This window comes from Cryptotermes secundus, unplaced genomic scaffold (genome assembly GCF_002891405.2).
Source record: "Cryptotermes secundus unplaced genomic scaffold, Csec_1.0 scaffold109, whole genome shotgun sequence".
In the NCBI taxonomy this organism is placed as follows: Eukaryota; Metazoa; Arthropoda; class Insecta; order Blattodea; family Kalotermitidae; genus Cryptotermes; species Cryptotermes secundus.
This window is the reverse complement of record NW_019737086.1, coordinates 665,658-693,109: the sequence shown is the minus strand read 5'-3', so window position 1 is coordinate 693,109 and position 27,452 is coordinate 665,658. Positions and strand designations below refer to the sequence as shown.

General features: G+C 41.5%; 2 protein-coding genes across 4 annotated transcripts in view; one reads left to right on the top strand and one right to left on the bottom strand.

The window, feature by feature from the left end:
* Positions 1–8,476, bottom strand: part of LOC111870038 (hepatocyte growth factor-regulated tyrosine kinase substrate) — a 29,288-nt gene extending 20,812 nt beyond the window's left edge. Inside the window, exons 1-6 of the mRNA XM_023861988.2 lie at positions 8,322–8,476; positions 7,928–8,012; positions 7,750–7,825; positions 5,750–5,938; positions 1,284–1,433; positions 417–541 (exon numbers count right to left, since the gene is read on the bottom strand). Of these exons, the coding sequence (XP_023717756.1) occupies positions 417–541; positions 1,284–1,433; positions 5,750–5,938; positions 7,750–7,825; positions 7,928–8,012; positions 8,322–8,472 (776 nt within the window). The 5' untranslated portion in view covers positions 8,473–8,476. The remainder of the gene's footprint in view (positions 1–416; positions 542–1,283; positions 1,434–5,749; positions 5,939–7,749; positions 7,826–7,927; positions 8,013–8,321) is intronic.
* A 199-nt stretch (positions 8,477–8,675) lies between these two features.
* The window catches only part of LOC111870019 (G protein-activated inward rectifier potassium channel 3), a 132,576-nt gene continuing 113,799 nt past the window's right edge, over positions 8,676–27,452 (top strand). For 2 of the 3 annotated variants that reach the window (XM_033753651.1, XM_033753650.1), the window contains exon 1: positions 8,676–11,091. In XM_033753651.1, coding sequence (XP_033609542.1) covers positions 10,691–11,091 — 401 coding nt within the window. In that variant the 5' untranslated portion in view covers positions 8,676–10,690. The remainder of the gene's footprint in view (positions 11,092–27,452) is intronic. The other variant, XM_023861948.2, reaches the window with a different exon arrangement.

The following is a 27,452-nucleotide window of genomic DNA, read 5'->3' as shown; positions in this document are numbered from 1 at the left end:
ATATGTCACTGGAGAAATGCGGACAGTGAAACAAATTCTTCACCTAACACAGATTTGCATGCCATTTAAAGTAAGAATCTTTGGGTATCAAAGAAGGTTCAGAATTCTCTTATCAGCAAAGAAACTATCAGTATCTTAAGAACTCTGTCCTACGGAGTTAATCGGTTAGTGATTATGATAGGGTGATAATGTATGATGAAATATTCACAAACATGAATTCTCTTAGTGGGAATCAAATTAGGTCCTTAGATATCAGACAGCCAACATTAACACACTTGTTTATATATTTTTAGCCACAGGATATGCTGCATATGCAATTCTCTTGCCTTCAGAGAAACTCTAGGATGCCTTTGCCACAAGCCTTAGATCTACATCATAAAATAATTACAGTACGCACACACTTATTACCAACTTACTTGTTGAAGGCCTCAAAACAAGCTTCACATACCCGCACCTCTTTCTCAATACCAAATTTGGGCAGTGTGGACGTCTTGGAGGAGCACTGCGCACAGAAAACCTGGCCACATGCTCGACAGTGATGCTGCAACAGAAAAAGGAATACTGCAGTTTACTGTGACTTTTCCTATGAAGCTCGTACATAGAGTTGCTGACTAAAAGATGATAGGAATTTATACGCTAGCCAAAGATAGCAGTACAGCAAAATTTCTCAGCTCTTATTACAACTTCAATTAATTTTGGTAATCCAAAACCATACAGCTGAGGTAAAGTTGTTCCTGTGCTTAACTAATTAAGCACCACACCATAGAGACATATGAGGGAGTGGGTGTATAGGTCCACATTTTCTTCACCTCAGCAATAGATGGAGATGAGTGAACAGCTTCACACCCAGGCAGCTTTACCCCCAGGGAAAGAGACCCTGGTACCCATTGGATAGGAGGTTGGGTGAGGCCCAGATCAAGTCTGGATGACGTGGAAGAAAGAAAATTCTTGACCCTACCATGACTTGAACTCCAACTCCTCAGTCATCCAGCCCATAGCTAGACACTATACCAACTACGCTTTCCCAAATCCAAAACCATTACAGTACATACATAAGTATGCCCTAGACACTTAAGTATGTTTCTCAAAAGGATTTATTAACTCTTTATGTTTCTTAAAACTATCTTCAACCCATAAGAACTTCAATCTTGACACAAAGAGGCTACATTTCAACCTATGCAAACAACCCCCGCACACATACACAAGAGAACTCTATGGGGAGTTTCACAACACTTCCTTTTGGGCAGCTGAAGTCCTATTAAACCAGCTGGCTATGATCTTACCTTACGTTGCATCATGCCAAACTGCACTCTACAACGGTGACAAACATCTCCATCAGCCCACTCTGGTGCTGTGTCTGCAGAGAACATTGCATCACTCTCCTTTAGTGCTGGAAACTTACAGCCTTCAGTCTTCATGATGTTAACAGTGTCCTACAGGAAGGAATATATTGTAACATTGCTGCAGAGCCCATGTGCACATTTGTGAACTCACTGAAAATACTTCAGTAACTGATGGTTCATTTAATGATGATTTATCAGCTGCACACATGATGTAGTATTAAATGACAGAATGATTATAATCTTAAATGGAAAAAGATATGGAAATGATTACTTACTTACTCATTGAGCTGAGCTCTTCTGGAGGAGCCACAAATTCTGCAGCTACTCAAAAAAATCCCAGCATTTTATGGAACCCGAAGGTTCATTACCGTGTTCAAAAAAGCCCTCCACTGGTCCTTATCATGAGCCAGATCAATCCAATCAATACCATCCCATCCTAAATATCTAAGATACATTTTAATATTGTCCACCCACCTACGCCTTGGTCTTCCCAGGCGTCTCTTTCCTTCTGGCTTTATCACCAATATCCTATAAGCATTCCTCGTTTCCCCCATTCGTGCTATGTGCCCTGCCCACCTCATCCTCCTTGACTTCATCATTCTAATTGCACTTTGAGAAGAGTACAAGTTATGAAGCTCCTCATTATGCAGTTTTCTCCAACCTCCTGTCACTTCATCTCTCTTTGGTCCAAATATTCTCCTCAACACCCTGTTCTCAAACACCCTCAGTCTATGTTCCTCCCTTCATGTCAGAGACCACGTTTCACACCCATACAGAACCACAGGCAAAATTATAGTTTTGCATATCCTAATTTTTATGTTTTTGGACAGTAGACGAGAGGACAAAAAGTTCTGGACTGAATGGTAGCAAGCATTACCCGAGTTCAATCTCCTCTTAATTTCCTCCTGAATCAGGTTTCGATCTGTTATCACTGTTCCCAAATATCTGAACTGCGCCAGATTTTCAAAACATCTGTTTCCTATCTTTATGTCATGATTTTGCCCTGCATTTTGGTGACGAGACAGTAACATATACTTAGTTTTCTCTGTGTTTACTTCTAGACCAACCTCTTTACTTGCATCAATTAAAGTTTGTGTGTTTTTCTTTATGGTATCTACATTATCACCCAGTAGATTCACATCATCGGCGTAGACCAACAGCTGATGTGTCCCGTTTAATTTCAGTCCCACCTGGTTTCCCTGGACCTTCCTAATTGCATATTCTAAGGCAAAGTTGAAAAGGAGTGGCGATAAAGCATCTCCTTGTTTTAGACCATTCTGGATAGGAAATTTATCAGACAAATGTTTACCTACACGGTCTTTACTATACGTTTCGTTTAAACACATTTTAATCAACCTAACTAGTTTCATGGGTATCCCAAATTCTATCAGAATATTGTACAATACTTCCCTCCTAACTGAATCATAGGCTTTCTTGAAGTCTATGAATAGCTGATGTACTGTCTCATCGTACTCCAATTTTTTCTCCAATATCTGACGAATGCAAAAGATCTGATCTGTAGTTGATCTGTTACGTCGAAACCCACACTGATGATCCCCAATAATTTCATCTATATATGGACTTAACCTTGAAAGAAGAATATTGGACAAAATTTTATATGAAGTTGATAGCAGTGATATCCCCCGATAATTACTACAGTCAGTTTTATCACCCTTCTTGTGAACTGGTACAATAATAGACTCCTTCCACTGATCAGGCAATTTTTCCTTATGCCAAATAGAAGTAATTAGATTGTGGATCTTAGAACGTAATATTTCGCCTCCTGCTTGAATAAGTTCTGCCGGAATTTGATCACTACCTGGCGATTTATACCGTTTCAATTTTGCAATAGCACTTTCAACCTCAAAAGGGCTAGGATCAGGTATTAACGGCTCAGCTGTATGGATTTCTGTCTGCCTAACAGCACTGACCCTATGTACATTCAATAACTGAGAGAAGTAGTTCCTCCACCTATTCAAAATGTTGTGGGAATCTGCAAGCAGATCACCATTCTCATCCTTCACTAAGTTACTGCTAGGCTGGTAACCCCTCTTAAAGTCATTTATTCCTCTATACAGGTCTCTAATGTTCTTGTTCTTACTGTTCATTGCAAGCTCATCAATTTTGTCTTTCAGATATTCCCTCTTTTTGTTCCTGAAATGCCTGCTGGTTTCACGTCTTATATTGTTCAGATTATCCCCATTTAACTCGCTTGGATCCTGTAACCATTGCAATTTGGCCTGCTTTCTTTGATCTAATAATTATGAGCATCCTTCATCGAGCCATGGCTTATGCTTCTTCGGTTCATAATAACCTAGACTCTCTTTGGCAGACATTTTTATATTCTCTCTAATAGTTTCCCAAGCTTTATTAACATCCACCTCAGTGTCCAAGTTTTCCAAAGCCGCAAACCTATTTGAGATTTCAACACGATACTGCTCTTTACCCTCTACCTCATTTAATTTCTTGAGATTGAACCTCTCCATATGAACTCTGTGTGTTGTTTGTTTGCTCACTGCCAGTCTTTCCCTAACCTTTGCCACCACCAGGTAGTGGTCAGTATCACAATCTGCTGCCCTGAATAATCGGACATCAAGAATACTTGAGTGCCGTCTCCAATCTATCAAAATATGGTCTATTTGATTGTGTATCTTCCCATCAGGAGATGTCCAAGTAAATTTATGGATGTTATGATGAGGGAACATTGTACTTATGACAGTAAGATTTTTTTGATATGGCAAAGTTTTCTACTCTAACTCCATTATCATTACTAATTTCATGCAAACTCTCATTCCCAATCGTTGGTTTGAAAATGTCTTCCCTCCCTACTTTGGCATTGAAATTTCCAAACAAAATTTTCATAGGGTACTTCGGGAATTTATCAAATACATGTTATAGTTCTTCATAGAATCTGTCCTTTATGTCATCAAGTTTAGTTTCTTCTGTTGGGGCGTGAACATTCTTAACAATGATATCACAACAGCAACCGTTCAGTATTATATATGATATCCTATCACTAATGAACTCTACCCTCTTAACTGCTGATACGACTCTCTTATGTATGAAAAAGCCTGTACCTAATTCATGATTTTCATTCCGCTTTCCACAGAAAATGTATAGTCTCCTGCTGGTGCAGTGCCACTTCCATCCCATCTGACCTCCTGTACTCCCGCTAAATCTAATTTATATTTTAAAATTCCATCTCAGTACTTTACAGAAGACACTGAGGAACACCACAAACACCTCAATCATGAGCCCTGATCTCTAGGCCAAGATCTGTGCAACATTAAAGCTGGCCAACAGGAGTGCTAACAACTATATTATGACATTATGCTGATTTATTATTATGAATTGAAAACTATTTGATAGTGCAATCAATTTCTACTTTCCATCCAGGAGACATTCACTTAAGCTCAGTCGATTTTTCCCATTTGCACAGATTATCAGAGTAAACAACAAAGGAAGACAATTTCAACTAATATATGCACTGTAAATTTATTCAAAACAGAGATACTTTTGGGATGAAAAACAGTAAGAGAAAATCCTGAAAAAAAGATTACGATGAAAAATTGTTACAGATGATTTTAAGACTGAATAATGAACTCAACTCTGTGGCTTGAGTATGGAAATGAACTATACTGACTGATAGACCACCACTTGTCAGCAAAGTTAGTGCCAACTTTAGTGGATAGAGGGTGCAACGAGTCCCCACAGCTGTTAATTTTGGTTTTCTAGACTGGAGCCACTAAATCCTTGAAATAGTCACTCAATTATCATAACGAGGCTGAGTGGAAGCTATTCCAGACCCACTACTTCTCAGAAAAGCTGGTAGCACTGGGAATCAAACCCAGACCTCTGGATCTGTAGCAAAGAACTCTGACCACTACACCATAGAGGTAGTCACTATACTATGACATTATGATGATTTATTATTATGAATTGAAAACTATTTGATAGCGCAATCAATTTCTACTTTCCATCCATGAGACATTCATTTAAGCTCAGTTGATTTTTCCCCATTTGTATAGATTATATGAGTAAGCAACAAAGAATAAAGGAAGACAATTCCAAATAATACATGCTCTGTAAATTTAGCCCAAACAGAGATATTTTTGAGATGAAAAACAGTAAGAGAAAATCCTACAAAAATATTTCAATGAAAAATTATTAGAGGTGATTTTAAGACTGAATAATCAACTTGAAACATGAAAATGGTAGTGGTTAAGTTAAGGACAAACAAGAAGTTTTGGTAAGAACTAATCACCTGATTTCATTTGAAATGACATGGACTACGCAGAAAACGTCACTCCCACCAATACTTTGTTGCCACAGGAACATGTGCACCAAGCCACTGTCTAGCAACAATAGGGGGGTGTACACACAGATGTAACAACATGCTATCCTACCTGGACCGCTCTGTATTTGGGACTGTTGCGGAAAGCATAAGCCCATGCCTGAATCAGCTCGAGCACCTTGTTTTTGACATCATCATGGGAGGTTGATTTAACAAGGTCACGCAACTGCTCCATATACTGTTTTGTCCCAATTTCATCATGTATCGGATTCCCACAGTGCTTGACACACGATTCCAGCACCTGTAAGAATTATCAGCAACTGGTATAGGAAACTGTATCACAATATATAACTGATGAAAACTTGTTTATATTGTTTGAACCTTCCTTATCTTTCTATAGAAGCAGAGAGGCTTATGATATCATTTGTAAAAGTGAGTGCTCTGTCCCCCTTAAAAAACTTCTACATCAAAACCCACCCCCCAGGGGTTATCACCTTGTCATGGCTGTGAGGTCCAGTACCCAGCGACTCAGACAGATATGACAGCGAATGCTGTGCTAGCTGCTTAATGGTCAGAGAAGAGGGGAAGTGAAGAATAACCCACAACAAGAAGAAGAGTCTTGTAAGTCCTGAAACAGAGCTCATCTAGGAGAGGACAAATCTGACAAAAAAAATCAGGTTCTCCATGATCGGGGATCGGGGTTGAACACTTGGATGGTAGCCGAGCCTTAGAAAACGGACATACACAGATTTTTTAAAGAAGAGAAGCTGCAGTGATCACAATAGAAATATCACATGCTACGAATGGAAAATGGATTCCAATGAAAATTCTAGCATATGACCCAAAAAGAAAATGAAACATAAGAAGCCCATAGTTAAGATAAAGGCACCAGCATATGCTTCAAGAGGATGGAACAGACCATGTATGACCCCCATAAAGATGATGATGAACTGATAGACTTTATGAAACTTTGTACGGATGTCACACTAACAAAGGCTACTCCTTGATCATATTTTTAGTTCCCTGCCACTGACAATACAAGTATGGCGGCCAACCAAGCTTCAGACATGGGAGAATGACTAGCATTATTCAGCGTAGTGTCCGAAATTTTAGGAAGCAAAACAAAACAAAGAAAAACTCCGTGATTTTAGTCCACAAGCGAACGATACGAACCAAGTGACCGCCACTTGTCGGCGAAGTTTAGTGCCAACTTTTGCGGATAGAGGATGTCGCGTGATCAGCGCAATGAATCCCCATGGTCATTAATCTCGGTTTTCTAGACTTCATCTTAAAATAATATGCAACATTCATTATGACCAGTGCAGAATACAGCTTAATACAATAATGACTCTTTCAAGTCTGTGTTTAGCTTCTCATTTGAGGGAAACAACTAAGAAATCACTGTGGCTGGGAATGTCATTAAGCAAAACAACATGTGTCACAAAATGCGTTACTGTGTGATGCACTTAAATGCTTTCAAAGCTGTCATAAAACTACAGAAAGTACAATGAACATATTTTCCAGTAGTGAACTGACAATCATTCAATACCTACAGTACAGTATATTTACTTTGGATGTGACTGCCTGTGCTACAGCTGATGTAACTGCAGCAACAGTGAGGCAATTAATTTTAATTTGAAACTTTCTGCAACAAATCATGTTCAGAAAAAGCACATGACCAGTATCACTTTTATTGCATTCTTCAAATTAAAACATTTCTGTACTTTCTTCTGGGTTATGACACAATGTTCCTCCAAAGCACTGATATTCACCTATTAACTACATGATGTTATAAAATAAAAGACCACAACATGAATCTCTCTACTTGTTATAAGACATGTATCATGTGCATATATAATTAATTCTTACCACATGAATTTAAAGTCAAATAATAGCTATAATAAATTATAAGAGCAATGCTGAAATAAAATACAGACACAAAATTTTATCACTACTTTAAGCATTAAAATAATCCCCTAACAGTTATAAATGAAAGCCACACTCAAAGATAGGTATATCAGTTGTACAGAATGTCTCCATAATCCATTCATGTTTCATCATAAAACAGTATAGTGTAGAATATTCCTATTTAAAGAAAAGTCTTCATCTTACCTGCAATCCAAACATGGCAATGTGTGGATTTGCATTGTATAGCTTTTTCTTGATTGCAGCCAGAGCATATTTAGGTCTGAAAATTAAGTAATAAAGACATATTACACACTTTCTTAACTACCTTCTTAGCGGTACTGACCAGCTGTACTGGTTGTCCAGTGACCAAAGATACACTTACTGAACGTCACCCTGTCGTATAAGATCACAAATTTGCAGGATTGCAGGCCAGTCAGGTTCCAAACGTAGGTTACTTGTTGCTTTATCTGTAAACCAATAACACACCTGCTTAATTTTACAAATGTACGTAGAAATGTAAAAGCATGAATTATAATGGTACACTAAACACTGATGCTGCAATACTGAAATCATTACTTTTAACTTTCCAATCACATTACGAATTACGATACGATGGTTCTTATTACATATTTGTGAGAAATCACTACTGACAAACACTCTATGCAATCCAAATGATTTATCATAATTACTTTATTCCCAAATTCCACCACGTATCAGGTATCAATACAGTCATTAAATATTACCAGTTAAGACGACAGACGCAGAAAACGACTTACCCAAAAGTTTATCAAAATTAGACGTTGTAGACCGAAACATTCTTACACAATGTCGGTATCTTCTGCGTTTTATACAACTCACAATTAACAAACTCCTGACGCTCCTGACAACGACTAATAAGAGATCATATGTTACATGGACATACGTCATGCACCAGTGGTAAATTTTTCCAGCTGTACTGTACAGGTAGCGCAACCTAGGAACATCTGTGTTCCTTCTAGAAATTTTCATTTTAATTTATTTTGAAATGTTGCTTCTGTTTCAAATATAGTAAACATTTCAGGCAGTAACTATTAATATAACATTAGAAAAGAAGGGTATATTTAATGCACTTATTTATTTGTGAACCACTACTCATTCCTGTGGGGAAGTTCTTCTCATTGGCTACACTGTATTTTCGCGACCATCAGTTTCAGGCCATCAAACCAGCATCCGTAGAGCTTTCGGAATTTTCTGTACAACTGTCATAAAACGAAGTGATTATTGCTTAAAGACTAACGAAAGTAGTTGTTATCGAATTTATTACGTGTATTTTAGGAAGGAAGTTTTCAATACTTTTGATTTCAGCAAGTTTACAGAACGAAAGGAAAACAATGTGTATTAATAGTTTCGGTATTACTTTATGCTTGTTTCAAGATAAGATGGATAAGTAATCGAGGAGAAACATTTAACGGGTTTCAAATAGGTTGAAACAAAGTTGACACGATAAGCAAGGAACATATTGCATGGCGCCTATGTTCTTGGCGGTGGGGAAAGTTGCGGTGGGAAACTGTAACCGCATTGTCACGCTAAAGGTTTCAATGAAAAGTGACCCGCGGCGGGTATTTCGAGTAGCCAGTTCGTCGCATGAGCAGGAGTCTATCGTTCCCTCTCATTCTAGTTCGCAGTATCGGCTCGACCAGCAGCCGTACAAGTGCTGTAGAGATGCATGTGAAACCTGAAGATGACAAGACGGCAATAAATTGTTCGTTAGCCACTAACATTCGTGTGTATATCAAATGATGAGTTGGCATTCGAACAGCAGCCAGTAGCATATATTCTTTCAAGTTTACACCTATAAAATTGTGAGGAAAGGAAATATTCCAGTGCTAAATTGACAGCTGCATTTGTTTCTCTTGTGTATTGGAATTATATAAGCCGGATCCACTAGGTAACAGTACCTTGAAGGAAACTTAGTGAAACACTGCAAGCAATTTAAAGTGATTTGTCATTGTACAACATGAGTGTCTGCAATTTTCAACAGGCAGTTGAGTGGCTTTTGAGATTTTGTGCGTGAGACGATGTTAATTAATCCAGGTCCTCTGCTATGCAGACTTGGGGGAAGGCCTCCCACGTTGACACATCGGCAACCCTGACAGCAACTTGTTATCTACATCGGTAGGATGGAATGTATGTAATGCTTTAATTACTCTATAAACATCTATCTTTCAACCGTGAGAAGCTGGACTTGGATATTGAATTAAGTGCATATGCTTTTATGACAGCGAATTTAGAAGACTTCTCAAATGGTTCTTGTTCATACTATCGTTCTCCATTATGTTCAAATAATTGCCAAGTGTGGGCAGTAATACATACAGCGAGATTTTAACGTCTGTTAACCACCTGCATATTAAGAGTGTAACATTACAGTTAAATTGTGCTCTGTACTGTGTCTCGCATGTCATACAGACGCATCGTTTCTTAAAAAAAATAACAATTTTAACACTAGAAAGGAACCTGCTTGTTTTGACAGGTTGATACTCTACAGACATCAAAATATTTTCTTCCTGTGGTATTTATAATTCAGGTGAAATGTCAGAAGCGAGAGATAAATGCAGAAGGGAGGTTCCTTCGAAATCAGATTTTCATTGGGACTAAAATAATTAAAATTGTGTAAGATTGAAAACCGGAGGGAATGGGGCCACAGATAGCATATTTTGTAATTTGTATTAAAATTTATTTAAATTTGAATCTTTTATTCTAAACCACCTTCAACTGATCAACATATGTTTAGTAATGAAATTAAAAAACCGTTTCATCTAATTTTGTGATTATGTGTGTGTCTAACGGGAAAGAAAGACAAAGAATGATTTATTTTTCATGTTTCTTAAATGTAATATCCGCATCACGTGACCAGTCTAACAACGTGACTCTGTAAGTAATTAAAACCGATTTAGTGGTGTAATCATAACTACATTACTGTTCAGAGCCACGAGTCAAGAGTGTTAGAATAGATAGTATAAAAGGTGTCGTAACGAGCCTCACAACGGGCGCCACAAATCTGTCACAGCCACCGTCGCATTTGGATCAACACAGCCCGCTGGCCGCCTGCAAAGTTGATCATCAAAAGCTAGACGGCAGCAGTAAAGAAGTGCGGGGTTTCACCAACATGCGCCTAGGCGGAGGAACTGTACAGAATACTGCAGCATCATCCTCCCCTAGACACAGTCTTTCCCATCATAACATCCATCAGATCGAGGAAGACGAAGATACAAAGGCAGTGATGCCTGGAGACGCGACCAGTGCCTTATCGGCGCCCTGGGAACACTTATTGAGTAGCACCATATCACCGGCAGCTGCTGTGGCAGTTAAGATGGCCATCAGCGAAGATGAACCGGAGGACCAACAGCAGCCTTCATCCTCTTCCAGGAGAAGAGTTGGTTCCGCTACCGAGAACGGGGGTCTGCTAGGCACCATCCATAGACACCTACCGGCACTCTCAAGGCTTTCACTGGGAGCAGCGGCAGCAGCAGCGAAGACAAAAGGCGACCAAGGAGCGCCACTGTTCAGGTTAGTTTACAGCAGAACACATAGACCAGATTTTTGCATGAATTATTGTTGTTGTTTCTTTAATAAGAGTTAGTTTTCTTGATGTAAACGAGACCGAAGTTAAACATTGTAATTAATTCTAGAAAACGGCGACAAAGGATCTTTACGAAGCTTCAGGAATTGCTGTATTTCATGCCTGCAATTGAGGTGTATAAATCCAGCATTGCTAATCTCAATTCTAGCAGGAGGAGAAAAGTGAATTTCTCTTAAAGTGTTAGAAGTAGTAAGCGGATAATATTTGTCATGTCTGATTGCGCTGAAACTGTTATTTTCACTTCTGTTCGTGATTATTTTTGGATTCTCTTGAACCGTCGATATTCTATAACACTGAATAATGCTGGTTGCAATATAGGGGAATGCGAAACAGCAGAGTATAAAGGGAAAGTTGGGAAAGCTGAATGCGAATGAGGTCAAAGTATATTTTAAGATCCTATTCCAGAATTTTCGGGTATTGGTAGGATTTTTTTTTTTTTCAGTTTAGCGTTTCCAGAATCTTAACGATTGTGCCTTTGAAAAATAACAATTTAGGAAGAAGCTGAAGTCTGATGGGAATGGCCGTCACATGTAAGGATTTTACGGTCTTGGTCCGCTTGTATACGGGTTCCGTAAATTTGAATCCCTCAATGAAGTTTCGCTTTGTATGCGTGTTGTTTGTGTTATCCTGAAGATGGTGCCAGCAGGTTTCTCCGAATTATATATACCAAATACACACGGCGACGCATTATCAAGGACCGTAATTTTGATACTGCCATATCTCAAATGTCACTTAAATCTAACTAACTAACTCGATGGAGCTGAGCCCTTCTTGAGAAGCCGATATTCGCTCAGATACTCAAGAATCTTCCAACATTTTATGGAACCAAAATGTTCATTACCTTGTTCAGAAGTGCCCATCATTGGTCTCTATCCCGAGCCAGATCAATCCAGTCCACACGGCCCCATTTTCTGTAAGATACATTTTAATATTATCCTCCCATGTACATCTCGGTCTTCCTATATTCATTCCTCATCTTCCCCATGCGTGCTTATGTTAATATGATTGCAAAAGTAACCAGAGTAGAGACTGTTATGTGGCTAAATAATATAAGTTACAGTTTCGTAATAATTCTTATGTTAATACAGAATCGTGACATACCTTATACAAATGTTTACACATTTAAAGGAGTTGGATGTACATCGATATGTCCACAGTTTTGTAACAGTTCATATGCAGGAAGAGTTGACAAAGGTGACGACGGATGACGACGCCAATAAAATAGTTTTGTACGGGGCTCAACACATCAGCTTTGATACACAACATCCTTACATATTACATGTGAGGTCTACCGCAACGACTCGATGTTAACTCAGGCGTTTCCTTACACTTACATTACCCCTGTCTGTCTATATCTCCTACTTTATTCAAACGCTTGTTTGTGACATATCTATACCGAGGGCTCTTTCTCCGGGGCGTGCAGCTGACCACTCACCTCCATCTAGTGCCCAGGTCAAGAAAATGTGGATCTCTATATCCACTCCCCCAAACGCACAGGGACAACTTTACCTTTATCTGCCCTGGACTTGCTTAAATAGTTCTAGCGTATTTTACCTAATAAAGATTTTTTTTATTGCTAGTGGGGTGGGACTAAGTCCCTTGTACTGCGGCCACTTCTGGCCGATTGTACCAGCTCCACATGATAAGTGAGGGTGATTGTGGAGCAATTGGTGGAATGAAGATTGGCAGGGGAAACCGAAGTACTCGGAGAAAACCTGCCCCAGGGCCACTTTGTCCACCACAAATCCCACTTGACCAGACCCGGGATCGAACCCGGGCCGCCGCGGTGGGAAGCCAGCGACTAACCGCTTGAGCTATAGCGCGGCCCCAAGTTAATAAAGAAAGAAATGCTTATGCCACTGTCGTGTCTGTTCATATACCAGAAGGACAGAAGAAGATAGAAATGGTAAGAAAGCAAAAGGGAAGAAATACAGGAAGAAATACAAGACGAAAGAAGGGGGAATGAAGGGGAAAGCAAAGGGGGAATAATGGTAAGAAGAGAAAAGAAGACAGGGGAGGAGGAAAAAAAGGAAGTAAAGAAAAAGAAAGAAAGACGAACAGAAGAGACAAAGAAACAAAGAACTTTCGCATGGTCTGCTAACCAGTCGAGCTAACACAGAGTCAGCAAGGAAGGAATCAACTACCAGTTCGTTATGCTTGTATATTGTTATATTTATCTTCCGGGTAATTCATTTTATGTCTGGGCGATTATTTTCGTGCTTTTATTTTTGCCCCAGGTTGAAAACTCTGGCTGTTTAAAACTATGTACCACACTCACAAGGGGGATCCAGAATAACGTAGACGGTATAGCGACTGGCTACGGGCTGGACGTCCGAGGGGTCGGAGGTCGAGTCCTCTTTGCATCGTCTAAACTGACTCTGGGGTCCACCCGACCTCCTATCCCATGGCTACCGTGACTATTTCGCCGGGGATTAAAGCGGCTCGGGCGTGAAGCTGACCACGCACCTCCAACTAGTGCCGATGTCAAGAATACGTGGATCTATACATCCACTCGCCATACGTCTTCATGGCTTAGTGCTTAATTAATTAAGCACAGGGACAACTTTACTTTTCAACATATTCACAAGGCACGAATTAAAACAGAATAACTTGTACTCTTCTCCAAGTATAACTAGAATGATCACGTCAAGGAGGATTAGGTGGGCAGGGAATGTAGCACGAATGGGGAGACGAGGGATGCATATAGGATATTGGTGGGAAATCCAGAAGGAAAGAGACCAATAGGAAGACAAAGGCGTAGGTGGGTGAACAATATTAAGATGGATCTTAGAGAGATAGGATGGGATGGTATGGATTGGATTTTTCTGGCTTACGATAGGGACCAGTGGAGAGCTCTTGTGAACATGGTAATGAACCTTCGGGTTCCATAAAATACTGGGAGGCAATTGGAAACGTGATGGGAGAGCAGTGAGAAGTTTCGTGGGTTTGGTGTTTCCTCTTGATGACTTCAAATTCATTCACAGTTCACATGCACTCGTAGCACAAATTGCATTAAAATTATAATTTTTTCTTCTGTGGTTCCCTCCACTCTGTAATGTGATAGGTGGTTACCAATAATTCGGATAACCCTGCTGCCTGCATCAAACAAAATAACAAACTCCATGGTTTTAGTCCGCAAGCGAACTATACCGACCTAGCGACCGCCGCTTGTAGGCGAAGTTAGTGCCAACTTTTGTGGACAGAGGGTATCGCATGATCAGCGCATCGAATCCCCAAGGCCGTTAATCTAACTCGCGTTACTTTTCATTGAAGTAGCTTCTCCATTATCCTCACGAGGCTGAGTGGACCCCGTTCCAGACTCACTACTTCTCAGAAAATCTTGTAGCGCGGGGAATCGAACCCGGGACACCTGGATCTGTATACAGCAACTCTGACCACTAAGCCACAGAGGCGGTCTGCTGCCTACATCTTCAGGTTAAAATATTAAGGCAGTAAGTTAATACGAAATATTACTAACCAACTACAGACTACATGGCGAGGGGGCAGTGACCCTCAAGACCACATTCTAAATTGAATGTATTTTGTGCTAAGAGGATGTGGGAACTGCCCACATTCAAGGAAATGTTGCAGTGAAACGCAAGTATCATTGCTTAGAAACGGCGAGTAAACAGCTCTTCTGGAGGAATAAATATCATTTGAAGACATAATAAACACTGAAAAGGTAGAGTGTGAATTCATCTATGAGTGGAGAGTTCTCAGTGGCAGGAGCATAAATTCCGGAATATGATACTAATTGCTAATCGGTTTTATTAAAGCTACGAAGCAAACGTAAAACTTCGGCTGCAGTTAGATTTGATATTGACCGTGAAAAAGCCAGGATATAACAATCATCACACGTGTTATGATGTCCCAACGCACTTGGCCAGCTCTGAAATAGAAACCCTGCACGTGCAGCTACAGATCAAACTCTGACGTCATCGTCCGTTATGACGCGAAAAATTTAAAGCAGGTGATATTAGGGGTCGTCCGCCGTCTTCCATTCATCCCCGGATGCTATACTTAGGCTTAGGACGCAGGGGGCATGACTCTGTACTGGAGATTCCGAATTCAGCTTCTTCTTGTGCTCACTCAAACCAAGTTGCGATCGGAAATGTTTAAGCTCATCATTAATTCATAGAACATTTCACTACGCTGAAATTATACCGACACACCATTAATTGTATCGGGTATCCTACACAATGATTCATTTGTTAAGAAAGGACGATAATGCCTCTATGGTCTAGTGGTCAGAGTTCCTGCCTACAGATCCAGAGGTCCCTGGTTCGATTCTCGACGCTACCAGATTTTCTTAGAAGTAATGGGTCTGGAACGGGGTCCACTCAGCCTCCTGAGGATAACTGAGAAGCTGTTTCAAGGAAATAGCGGCTCCGGTCAAGAAAACCGAAATTAACGTCTGTATGGATTTGTTGCGCTGACCATACAACACTCTCTATCCGCTATATTTGGCACTAACTTCTCCGACAAGCGGCGGTCGCTCGGTCGGTGTAGTCGCTTGCGGGCCAAAGCCACGGAGTTTGTTTTGTTTTTGTTGTATTTGGTAGGCCCGCAGGTATTGTCACATCGGCTTGTAGGCAACCACTACCGAGATTTCCTCTTACAGGATCTGTCAAAGTTACCGGAGGATGTACCTCTGGCAGTCAGAGCACGAATGTGGCACATGCGCGATGGTGCTCCGGCACATTTGAGCCGTGCTGTGCGAGATGTAACACAGTAACACATCTCGTGACCGATGGATAAGTAGAGGAGGACACACTGCATGGCCATATCCATGGTGAGACGTGTAGAGGTGCGCACTGAATCTCATGGAGCATATTTTAAACACTTACTATAAACGTACTGCTTTAACTCACGAATTAAATGTTTCCGGACATATGTCGNGGCGATACGTTCCTCCGAAACGTCGGTTAACACCACTTATACACGGTGCCAAATCCCAGAAGACTGCCTTCTTCATAGTCACCGCCGTGAAAGCCTCAAATCTTACATATGTCGATATGGACATTTTTTTCTTGTTTTGGTACATGGGGTTCTTGCCCAAAATTTTTCCGCACATTTCGGTTATAGCCTGTATAAAGTGGATCCTCAGTAATCCGAACCCAAACTAATTCGAACTCCCAGCAATCCGAACTGACTTACAGCACCGAAAAACTTAAGTAACTCCAAAAACTACAAATTTAAAATAATTATTTCACTTCCTTACAAAAAAAAAATTCTCGTGAAACATGATACTACATGTTAAGCTATAAAATGTTCCTGTAGGGTCACAGAATTTCGCGAAATATTTCAGCGGCTACAGCTACATTTTTCGAAATCACTTGTATTAAATATCTTACTGCCTTACTGACTCGACAAAACTCTGCGTGGATGCAGCTGTATATTAAATAGTTTTTCTTTAGAACTTGGTTATATCCTTACAGTAGATTACTACCACTGGGGCTCGTGAACTACAATTTAATAAATATGATTCACACAGATTTCATAGAACTCGCAGGATATTGGTCTATAGGAACACCTAACGAGACGCTGGTAGCAGTAAGCTGAAGTTTTGGTTTTTCTCTTCATTAAAATTCTGTTCGAGGCAGAATTTAACTGCCTGCTCTTACGAATTCTGCAGGCTTAAGAACTGTAACGCATGCCGACAACTGGGAGCTGAGGATCTCACAGCTGTGACTGTAAGGATTTCTCTCTTCTGGGTTATAGCATGTTGGCCAGTTCTTAGCGTGACTATCTCACATCCTAGTTTTCCGTAGAAACAAAATTCGAGGTCAGTTAATTCGAGAAAGGCTTTTCACATCTTTCCTCTTTTAATCAAGGTAAGTGCCTGGAACTGGCTACGAACACTGCCATCCCTCTGCAAGGCACAAATCCCGTCGTAATAAGCCGTATTGCCGGTCACGGTATCCGAGCGGTCTAAGGCATGTACTGTCTTCGCTCGCTTGGAAACCGGGATCGTGGGTTCGAATCCCACTCAGTGCATGGATGTTTAGTTTGTGTGTGTGTGTGTGTGTGTGTGTGTGCGTTTTTCTGTGTTTGTGTACAGGTAGAGGCCTTGCGACGAGCTGATCACCCGCCCAAGGCGTCCTACCGAATGTGTAAGATCTAGAAAAACCGAAGTGAACGGAGAAGTTCATGGAGGTAGGCCTAGGCCCACTGGGGCTGTAGTGCCAAGGGGGAAAAATAAGCCGTATTATTCTCCTTCCCCTGATCTGGAACTCACTGCAGCAACACTGCGGTATAGATCACTCAGCAGAGCAGAGTCCTTGGGAAGCTAATAAACGATCAGCTTGTCAGTAAATTCCTCACCTTGTATGGAATCCGAAGGTTCGTTAGTGTGTCCGCAAGATCCGGCTGACATGTCCTCATACTGAGCCAGATTACGTACGGTTTGAGGTTCTCACAGCTGTGGTTATGACGAGTTCTGAGATACAACGCCATGCAGCCCGTTGAAAGTCGACCGACGTTTCGGAGCAACATATTGCCTTAAAATTCAGGGCTGAATATTAGTGCAAAAAAGACACCAGCATGAAACAGGCATGCTGACATGTTCCTCTCCGAAACGTCCGTTGACTATCGACGGACTACGGCGTTATATCCCGGAATAATCACATCAAAATTTTAAAGACCCCTCGTAACATAAATTAAAAAATTAAGTAAAGTTATCGCGGTAGCGTGGTTGANATAGCTTTACTTTTTTTTTTTTTTACTTTTATCCCTGTAACAGGCCGTGGAGGCCCATAGAGTTGTGAGATGTTGAGGTTCCCACATTATCTAGACAATCGGCTCAAAGATGGAGGTAAGCTTGTCAGCCCTACGCGCCGGCCGCCCTTTGCCCCCAAGAATATTCCAAAAATATTCCTGGAACTCATTTCTATTAGAGCCTGAGTCGACCCCAAGGCCATAATGCGGCTGGAAGAATTAGGTCAATTGAAAAAATTCCAATGATCTCATCGGGACTAGAACCCGCGACATTCCGGCTTGTAGCGTAGTACCCCTCCCCTCATAATATTCTTCTCATACATACACCCAGGTCTCCTAAGCGTTTCGATCCCTTGAGGGATATATATGGCGCAGGGGTGTGGCGCTGTGTACCCCTGAAATAGACTGAGTCATATGAAACGGAGATCCATGTTCTGTCATCGTCCGCTGGAAATAGCAGTCCTGGCAATAGTCGTGGCTGTTAAGCACTAGCGGGACTATAAACAAAGTGGAGAAGAGTTGCAGATAGCGTGGCGCCTCGCTTTCATGCAGTAGTGACTCAATCAGCACCCGCCGTTTTGATTGGTGGCACACACTGCCCCCGTAGGTGATTGATCTTTCGAAGTGACTCTTTGACTCGCTAATGTGTTATAACAAGCAAAAGAAAGAAAAATAAATGTAGATATATTTAAATAACAAGAAGTTCTGGGAAGAACTAATCGCCTACTTTCCTTTGTTACGACACGGACCGTACAGAAAACGACGCCTCTAAAAATTCTTCGTTGCTGAGAGAATGTCTTTACCGAGTTGTTACCTAGCAACGACATGAGGATACACAGACCCACAATCTCTCCTTTGTTACGACACGGACTGTATAGAAAACGACGTCTCTAAAAATTCTTCTTTGCTGAGGGAACGTCTTTACCGAGTTGTTACCTAGCAACGACATGAGGATATTGAAGAGAAAGAGAAAGAAGAAAGAAAGAAAGAGCATCGATTTAAGAAGGTTCCCAGGCTTTGCCCGCTCGTCCGTCTGGTAAGAGTAAAGTGAAAGTGTAGGCGTTAAGATGATTGATGCTTCCTACCTGGAGTCTCACAGCGAACTAACATGAGGATACACAGACCCACAATCTCTCCTTTGATGCGACACGGACCGTATAGAAAACGACGTCTCTAAAAATTCTTCTTTGCTGAGGGAACGTCTTTACCGAGTTGTTGCCTAGCAACGACATAAGGATACATCGACCCACACATTCTCCTTTGATGCGACACGGACCGTATAGAAAACGACGGCTCCAACATCTTCTATTGTTGGGTGTATTCGTTGCCACGGCAGCTTGTCTACCGAGTAGTTACCTAAGAATAATATGCGGGGATACAGACGCACGGACTGACGAGAGGGATTTATGAAGTATGCCGTTGAGATGGGCTCAGGTGCCATGATACATATACCAAGTTTCGTGAAGATTGGTTCAGGGGTTCAAAATTTGATAAGTGGAGATTCGCAGACAGCATGAAGATCGCATAAGTCTACTTTAGGAGAGTAGGCTAGAGAAGGATAAAGCTAATCTTTATATAAAATTTTAAGCTTATGTAGTCTGATCTATGTAATAGTAGTACATGCTCTTATTGCCTTCTGAAAATGGTCACAACTGACCGAAACATGTAAAGGCATTAAGTAAATATATACTGAGTCACACTGGACGGTGTTGTCAAATCATTCTATAACATTTAACCAGTGTGACGGACCAGAATAAATAAAGTTAAATTAGCCGTGGTTTTGTATTACTACATGAGCATTCATTTGAGAGAAGAAAGGAAATTACGACAAACATTATTCACGATAACCAAGCATCGAAACAAAGACCTCCCGAACGCGAGAAGAATTTTGGTAACGACAATGTAAACTCATTGACAGCTGAATTCCATGGGAACATCGAACTTTTTTTTTTTTTCACTGGCTCTACAGCCGCTTGGGCCCTGGTCTCTGATTTTTAAATTTCATGATCATTTTTACAGACCGTAGGACACCTTGGACAAGTGATCGGCTGGTAGCAAGGCCGCTACACACAGGACAACACAAACACAGAATAAACACATACACATACTAAACATCAATTCCTTATGTGGAATTTGAACCCACGATCCCGGCTTCCGAGCGAGAGAAGACATGACTTTAGACCGCTCGGAGATCTACGAGTAAGACAGAAATCCCCGGCAATCACTGGCTTACGAGTTCACCGTGGCCTTGTGCATATCACTAAGCTGCAGGCATTCTTACTTATAATGTAGAAAGTAAAGTTGTCCCTGTACTTAATTAATTAACCACTATGCCATGAAGACGTAAGGGGGAGCGGAGGTATAGCTTGACCTTGGCACTCGATGGAGGTGAGTGGTCAGCTTCACGCCCCTACCGCTTTACTCTCAGGGGGAAAGCTGCCGGTATCCATTGTATAGGAGACTGGGTGGTGCCCGGAACCGATCTGAATGACGTGGAGTGGTGGAAAATCATCTCTTGCCTCTGCCAGAAATCGAACTCCGGCCACCCAGCCCTTAGCCCGACGCTATACCAAGTGAGCTATCCTGACTGCAGTAATAATGTATGAATCTGATTTACTTGCTTCAGTGACATAAACGCCTTTCTGCACAGAAAATTTTACATTGATGACAAAATGAAAGGAATTCGTTAGCCTAGGCTTCAACATGTCTCACGCCCAGTGCTACTGAAATTCTTAGTGGATGACAAGTTGCCTTGGCTGGACTAGGATAATGCGAGGTGATATATACGTGTTTCTTTTTCCATTCCGAAACTATTTTCGTCGAGGGTTATGCTACTTATAGCTAAGCTTTCTAAGAAACAATAACAAAATTCCACCACGCCATGACACTTTATTACTTTGAAGTTATTTCTAAGTACATTTTCTTTGAATTCAGTGTCTGAGCTAGTATTCGACGGTGTATTTATGCATGTGTTTTGGTAAACATCTTTCTAATAAAACAGTCTGATACGTGGCTTTTTCTAAACTGTTTCGTCATGTTTCATCAGGCTCTTAGATGACAGTGGAGTAATTTAGTTTCTTTCTAAATATTTTCAACGAACAGTTAAGCCTCTTGCAATTACATTACTTGTAGACAGCTTAAAGGACGTCAGATTCTTTTGGAAGGTGAAAAACTTGTTGTTAAGTGCAAAAATGTAAAAGGGGCTATACTCGTATAGCGTATTTTTACTCTTTGTTAATATTTTTCTTATTTTAAATTGAAATTGAAGTATGGGGGTTTCACTTAAAAACAATGGGAATCCACAGTTGGACTCAAACAGGCAAAAGGGTTTATATCAGGACCCTCTGCTAGAAGAACGAAGGACCTGTTGAGATTAAACAGAGATCAACTCAGATGGGTGGTAGGATTACTTACTGGACACTGCCACCTAAAAGGACACCTTTTCAAACTGGGACTGACAGAGGACCCAACTTGTGAAAGGTGCCCACAAGAAGATGAATCAGCCACACACATCCTGTGTGATTGTGAGGCCATAGCTTACATAAGATTTCGTCACCTGGGTCAGTTCTTCATGGAACCAAGTGACTTTATGACGCCCCCATAAATAAAATCCTGCATTTCATTCGAAGTGTAGGATTAATAAAGGGTTAATCCAAAAGGGGAAGCACAATAGATCATGAAGGTCGCAGTGCGAGGGCCGGATTTTATGACCCACCCCTTACACACACACACATGATCTATTCACTCAACTTCCTGGCAACTTAATGTCTAAGTTTTCCGACGAAAGTTGTTTCGCCTAAAAGTCTCACAGCCTGTTGTGCCTCTATCATTTGAAAGCATTCATCTCTACAAACCGCACTGATTTGGTGGTGTAGCCAAACCGAGAACAGTAACTACTGACGTTGGCCGCGTCATAACTCAAGCGGTTAGTCGCTAGCTTCCCACAGCGGCGGCCCGGGTTCGATCCCGCGGTCTGGTCAAGTGGGATTTGTGGTGGACAAAGTGGCGTTGGGACGGGTTTTCTCAGAGTACTTCGGTTTCCCCTCCCAATCTTCATTCCACCAAATTTTCCATCATCATAATCACCCGGGGCAGGCTACAATAAGCCAATCAGTGGCCGTAGTGCCAAGTGGACCCAGTTGGACCCCACCCCCCACTAAGCGAAAAAAAAAACTATTGACGTTGTAGCACGGCTCCTTTCTACTGTTTTAGTTAACTACGTGTCTTTTTCAATATTTTTGATATTTGGTAGGACTCGAATGGGGGATTTGTTCACTGAAAATTCTCTCTTTTTACCTACACGGAACAACGCCGAACATCTCGCTCAGCGTGAGATTTGAACTCGCCATATCTGATGATCCAAAACCGTGTGTTCATGGATGGACCACGTGACCACTGTGAACAGCTGAAGAAAAGCGTAGGCCGTATACTACTTCCACCGACACCAGTGACCGTATGATATGGGCCTCTAGAACACGATTGAATACATGTTTGTTCGTGTGTTGTTTTTGTGTGTTCTCTTGCGTGGGCTGAGACCTTGAGGTGATACGATGGTCCAAGGAGACCAGCCTCAGTAACAGAGAAACAGTAGCGTCCAAAAGAAAAAAGTATGTTTCCGTGTCCGTCGGACATTTGTATTTTATGTGGTCACCTAATGAAAGGTAGTTATAGGCCTGTATACTGGAATCACGTATAGTTGGATGCTTCCCATAGATTTTTGTTTCAGTAATCGAAGCAACTGCCGGTCACGGTAGCCGAGCGGTCTAAGGCATGAACTGTCTTCGCTCGCTCGGAAGCCGGGATCGTGGGTTCGAATCTGTTTCCTGTGAGGTACGAACTGAATTCTTATATATTATTCTTATACACTGCCGGTCACGGTAGCCGAGCGGTCTAAGGCATGAACTGTCTTCGCTCGCTCGGAAGCCGGGATCGTGGGTTCGAATCCCACTCAGGGCATGGATGTTTAGTTTATGTGTGTGCGTTTTTCTGTGTTTGTGCACAGGTAGAGGCCTTGCGACGAGCTGATCACCCGCCCAAGGAGTACTACCGAATGTGTAAGATCTAGAAAAACCGAAGTGAACGGAGAAGTTCGTGGAGGTAGGCCTAGGCCCACTGGGGCTGGTTAATTGTACTGACGCATTTCGTACAATGTTCGTTGCCTGAGGCAATCATACAATCATTTCAAAGTTAACGATACTGGTGGTCCTGACTTTGCCATGCTAATTATTTATTGCTATACTGACAGATGTTCCTATCCTTTCATTTTCTATATTAATAACACGGGTGGGCATCGAACCCGCATAATAATCGTATACGTTAACCACTACACTACTTAAATATACACTTAGTGAGCGTACAGAGGAAGGTATAGTGTTAAAAGCCTGTGTTCCATTGGTATAAAACGACACTTGGAAAGGCAGTAACGTTTACTGTATTGACTTCTGTTTGAAAATTCATATATGCTTTACGAGAACTTTCGTTGAAACAGACTCTTGATGTCTGACAGATTTTTAGCAAATTTTGTTATTAATTCCAGATGCTAATAATGGAAGTGCCAATCACGGTGGCCGCGCGCTCTAGGGCATGAACTGTCTTCTCCCGCTCAAACACTGGGCTCGTGGGTTCGAATCCCACTCAAGACATGGTTGTTTGTGTTGTTCTGTGTGTAGGTAGCTGCCTTGCGACGAGCTGATCACTCGCCCAAGGGGGCTGTAGAGCCAGTGGGGAAAAAAATTCGTCATGTGTAAACTTAATTTAGCGGCGAAAGGCTGCGCAGTGACCACTGGAGGTCTTGAAGGTTGGTGAGGTGGAGGGCAACGTCACTTTCCAACAGCTCAGACCCCTTCACAGTCCGATAAAATATCTTTGTCAGAGAAACTGCTGTACTTACATTCTGAAACGAGGCAGTTCGTCGAGCTTGAGTCTCTTATCAGTCTTTCTTTGTACGGTAATACAATAAGTAAATTCTGACATAGCGAGGAGCTTCTACTTAAACAGCGGAAAGGAACGGTGCTGTAAGCAAAGGCTGAGGTGCTGAAGGGGAAGTTTCAGATTTTAATTGCTTTCCATTAAAATGGTCTAAAATGGGAGAAGCTTCTTGACATTTTCAAAGAAAGGAAACCAAAGCTACTTACATATCTGTACTGAAAAAATTTATTTAATTTTTATTCGATCAGAAATGGGGTTCGCCGGTCACGGTAGCCGAGCGGTCTAAGGCATGTACTGTCTTCGCTCGCTCGGAAGCCGGGATCGTGGGTTCGAATCCCACTCAGGGCATGGATGTTTGTGTGCGTTTTTCTGTGTTTGTGTACAGGTGGAGGCCTTGCGACGAGCCGATCGCCCGTCCAAGGAGTCCTACCGAATGTGTAAGATCTAGAAAAACCGAAGTGAACGGATAAGTTCATGGAGGTAGGCCTAGGCCCACTGGGGCTGTAGTGCCAAGGGGGAAAAAAAGAGATTGGGTTCATTTAGACAGTAGCTATACATACAGCACACTGAAGGAAATTTCGTATCATTGCAACGCATTTTACCTATTACTCAAACCCGACTTTACAAAACCTTGTTCATTTTTTTAACACAGTCACCTTCTGTCTCCAAAATATTTGTCACATGTGTATCTAAATCTGGTAATGTTTCGTGAGCGCCTGTGTGTCTGTGTATGCCTCAACAGCCCTTGTGGACCTTGGCTGCTTTTTCAGTTTCCTAATGTGTACACAGTTAATAGGACTCCTTGGACGGGGGATCAGCCCTGTCTCAAAGCCGCTATCTGCACACAGGACAACACAAACACAGAATAAACGCACACAGACAACCATGCCTCGAGTGGGATTCGAACTCAGGATCTCAGTGTTTGAACGGGCGAAGACGGTTCATGCCTTAGACTGCGCGACCACCGGGATCGGCTGAGTTCCTCTTTGGCGGCATGTTTTATTCCCACTGGTAATTTCTTGTGCCGAGTGAAATTCATTAAATTTCAGGGAGATACAAGATGCGATTTTTTCGTGTTTAAGTAAATAATAGTCCCACCGCACTACAATAAAAAAAACTAAGTCCCTTGTACTACGGCCACTTCTGGCCTATTGTACCAGCCCCAGATGATAGGTGAGGGTGAATGTAGAGCAATTGGTGGAATGAAGATTTGCAGGGGAAACCGGAGTACTTGGAGGAAACTTGCCCCAGCGCCACTTTGTCCACCACAAATCCCACTTGACCAGACCTGGGATCGAACCCGGGCCGCCGCGGTGGGAAACCAGCGACTAACCGCTTGAGCTCTGGCGCGGCCTAAATAACACGTAGTTACATCAAGTGTAACCAGTTTAATATACAAATTTATGAACACACTTTTGCGTGTTTGGGCCGGCACTGCCCAATCTTCAGAAGGTTCGCCACAGCTATTGGGAAATATACCATACATTGCAACCGCCCCCTTAGTCTTTTTATACTTATATGCCGGCTCCGGTGGATCACTGTTCTCAGGTTCGTGTCACGGCGTAATATGAAGAATATGCCCAGAGATGTAAGGAGGTTTAAATTGTGGAATGAATATTTCGTGACGGAAGTGGAAACAAATAAAGAAGAAAAACAGCGAATATTGTATCAGCAGAAGGTAGATAAATAACTGACATAATGAAGGAATAAATGCCCCTTATTATAAATATTACATTCTCTCTGAAAAGATAATAAATAGCTGTTGTTCATTTTAAACGCCTATGAGGGAAATAGAGATAACACTCGAACTTTGCTTTCCGGTTATCTGACTCTTCTGTATGCCTATGCCACTTAAAATGCCCGGAAGATAATACCATCCATAAATTCTCAGTAGCGTCGGTTACTGTAAACATGCGTGGTCGTGTCTGCTAACCCTTACCTTCTTCGTCGTTTAAGGTGAAAGAATCATGAACGTCTACATTGGGAGTTATGGTAGAAGCCCCAGCCACATGTTGCTAACAAATTGTCTGCTCCTTCTAAGATCCGGGATAGCGTAGTTGGTATAGCGACTGTCTACGGCAGTCGTGTCAAACATGCGGCCCCCATAGACACAGAGTGCGGCCCCTCAACTTTTAGAGTTAATTGATATCAAAATCAATATTAAAATTTTAGTAGAAATATTTTTTGTAAAGACAATTTTCCAACAGACCAGAAGACAAGAAGTCTCACGCAGACATAAATTAGCAGGCTGCAGGAAATTCAATGTTTTGCTATTTCTAACATAATTTCTTGTGTAATCTCTCTTTTTACATATTGAAAAGCTGTTTGATACTTGTCAAAACTGGCATTCTCTTGCTTTTTAAAACTGTAAGATATGTGACTTTAAGTATTATTCCTAAATAATAAATAGAATTAAATTTCCTTGTATCAAAATCTAATGTATATTTCTAATTTGAAGTGCGGCCCTGGACTATTATTTATAGGGCTGAGGTGGCCCTCTGTACAAGTTGAGTTTGACATGCCTGATCTACGGGCTGGACGACCGAGGGGTCAGATTTCGAGTCCCGGTAATTTCAAGAATTTTTCTCTTCTCCACGTCGTTCAGACCGGCTTTGGGGTCAATGCAACCTACTATCAAATGAGTACGGGGGCTCTTTCCCCGGGAGTAAAGTGACCGGGCCGTGAAGTTGACGACTTACCTCCAACTAGTGCTGAGGTCAAGAAAATGTGGATCTATACTCCACTCACTCATACGAGTACACCTTCAAGGCGTAGTGCTTAATTAGTTAAGCACAGGCACACCTTCCAAGTTTCAGGTGTGTAGGAAGGAAATTTCTCCAAACATGCGCGTACAGTGTCCATCTTCAAAGAATTGAATAATTAACAGGTGGCAGAATATTGCATGTTATGCATTCGAGAGGAAAATATATTGTTATTTACGTCATCATTGACGTCTGTAAACCTTCCGGCTTGTAGCGTAGTGCCTCAACCAACTACGCTACCGCGTGCCCCCACATACTTTTATCCTGAGTGTAATTGATATTTTAATAAGCAGAAAGAACCAGTTTTTTTTCGAAATACGTCAGCATCTTTGCAGGCATTAGCAGAGGGACAGTGTTCATTTGGGGAGCAGACACTTAGCAGCAACAATAAAACTTGTAGCATGGGTTCATATGGCTACAGATGTAGACTATGGGAGACCTTTTCCCCGCCAGCTGCCGCTTAGTGAAGATTGCTCCATAATCTTCCTAAAAGGTGAATAATATAAACTTTTTATAGCAACAGTTCTGGATAGTTTAAAGATGACAGAACTTTACAAGTTGTCTGATTCATTTGTACTGAAGTTCAACACGATATAAATGCTAATAATGAATATGCTTTCACAATTAATGTCATGTTTAGGTGAAGAGGGAAATGAGTGTGAAGTTAACTTCAGTGATATATATATATTGCACCTGCTGTAGATCCCAGACCGCCTCTGTGGTCTAGTGGTCAGAGTTCCTGGCCACAGATCCAGAGGTCCCGGCTACCAGATTTTCTGAGAAGTCTGGAACGGGGTCCACTCAGCCTCGTGAGGATAATTGAGGAGCTATTTCAAGGAAATAGCGACTCCGATCTAGAGAACCGAGATTAACGGCCGTGG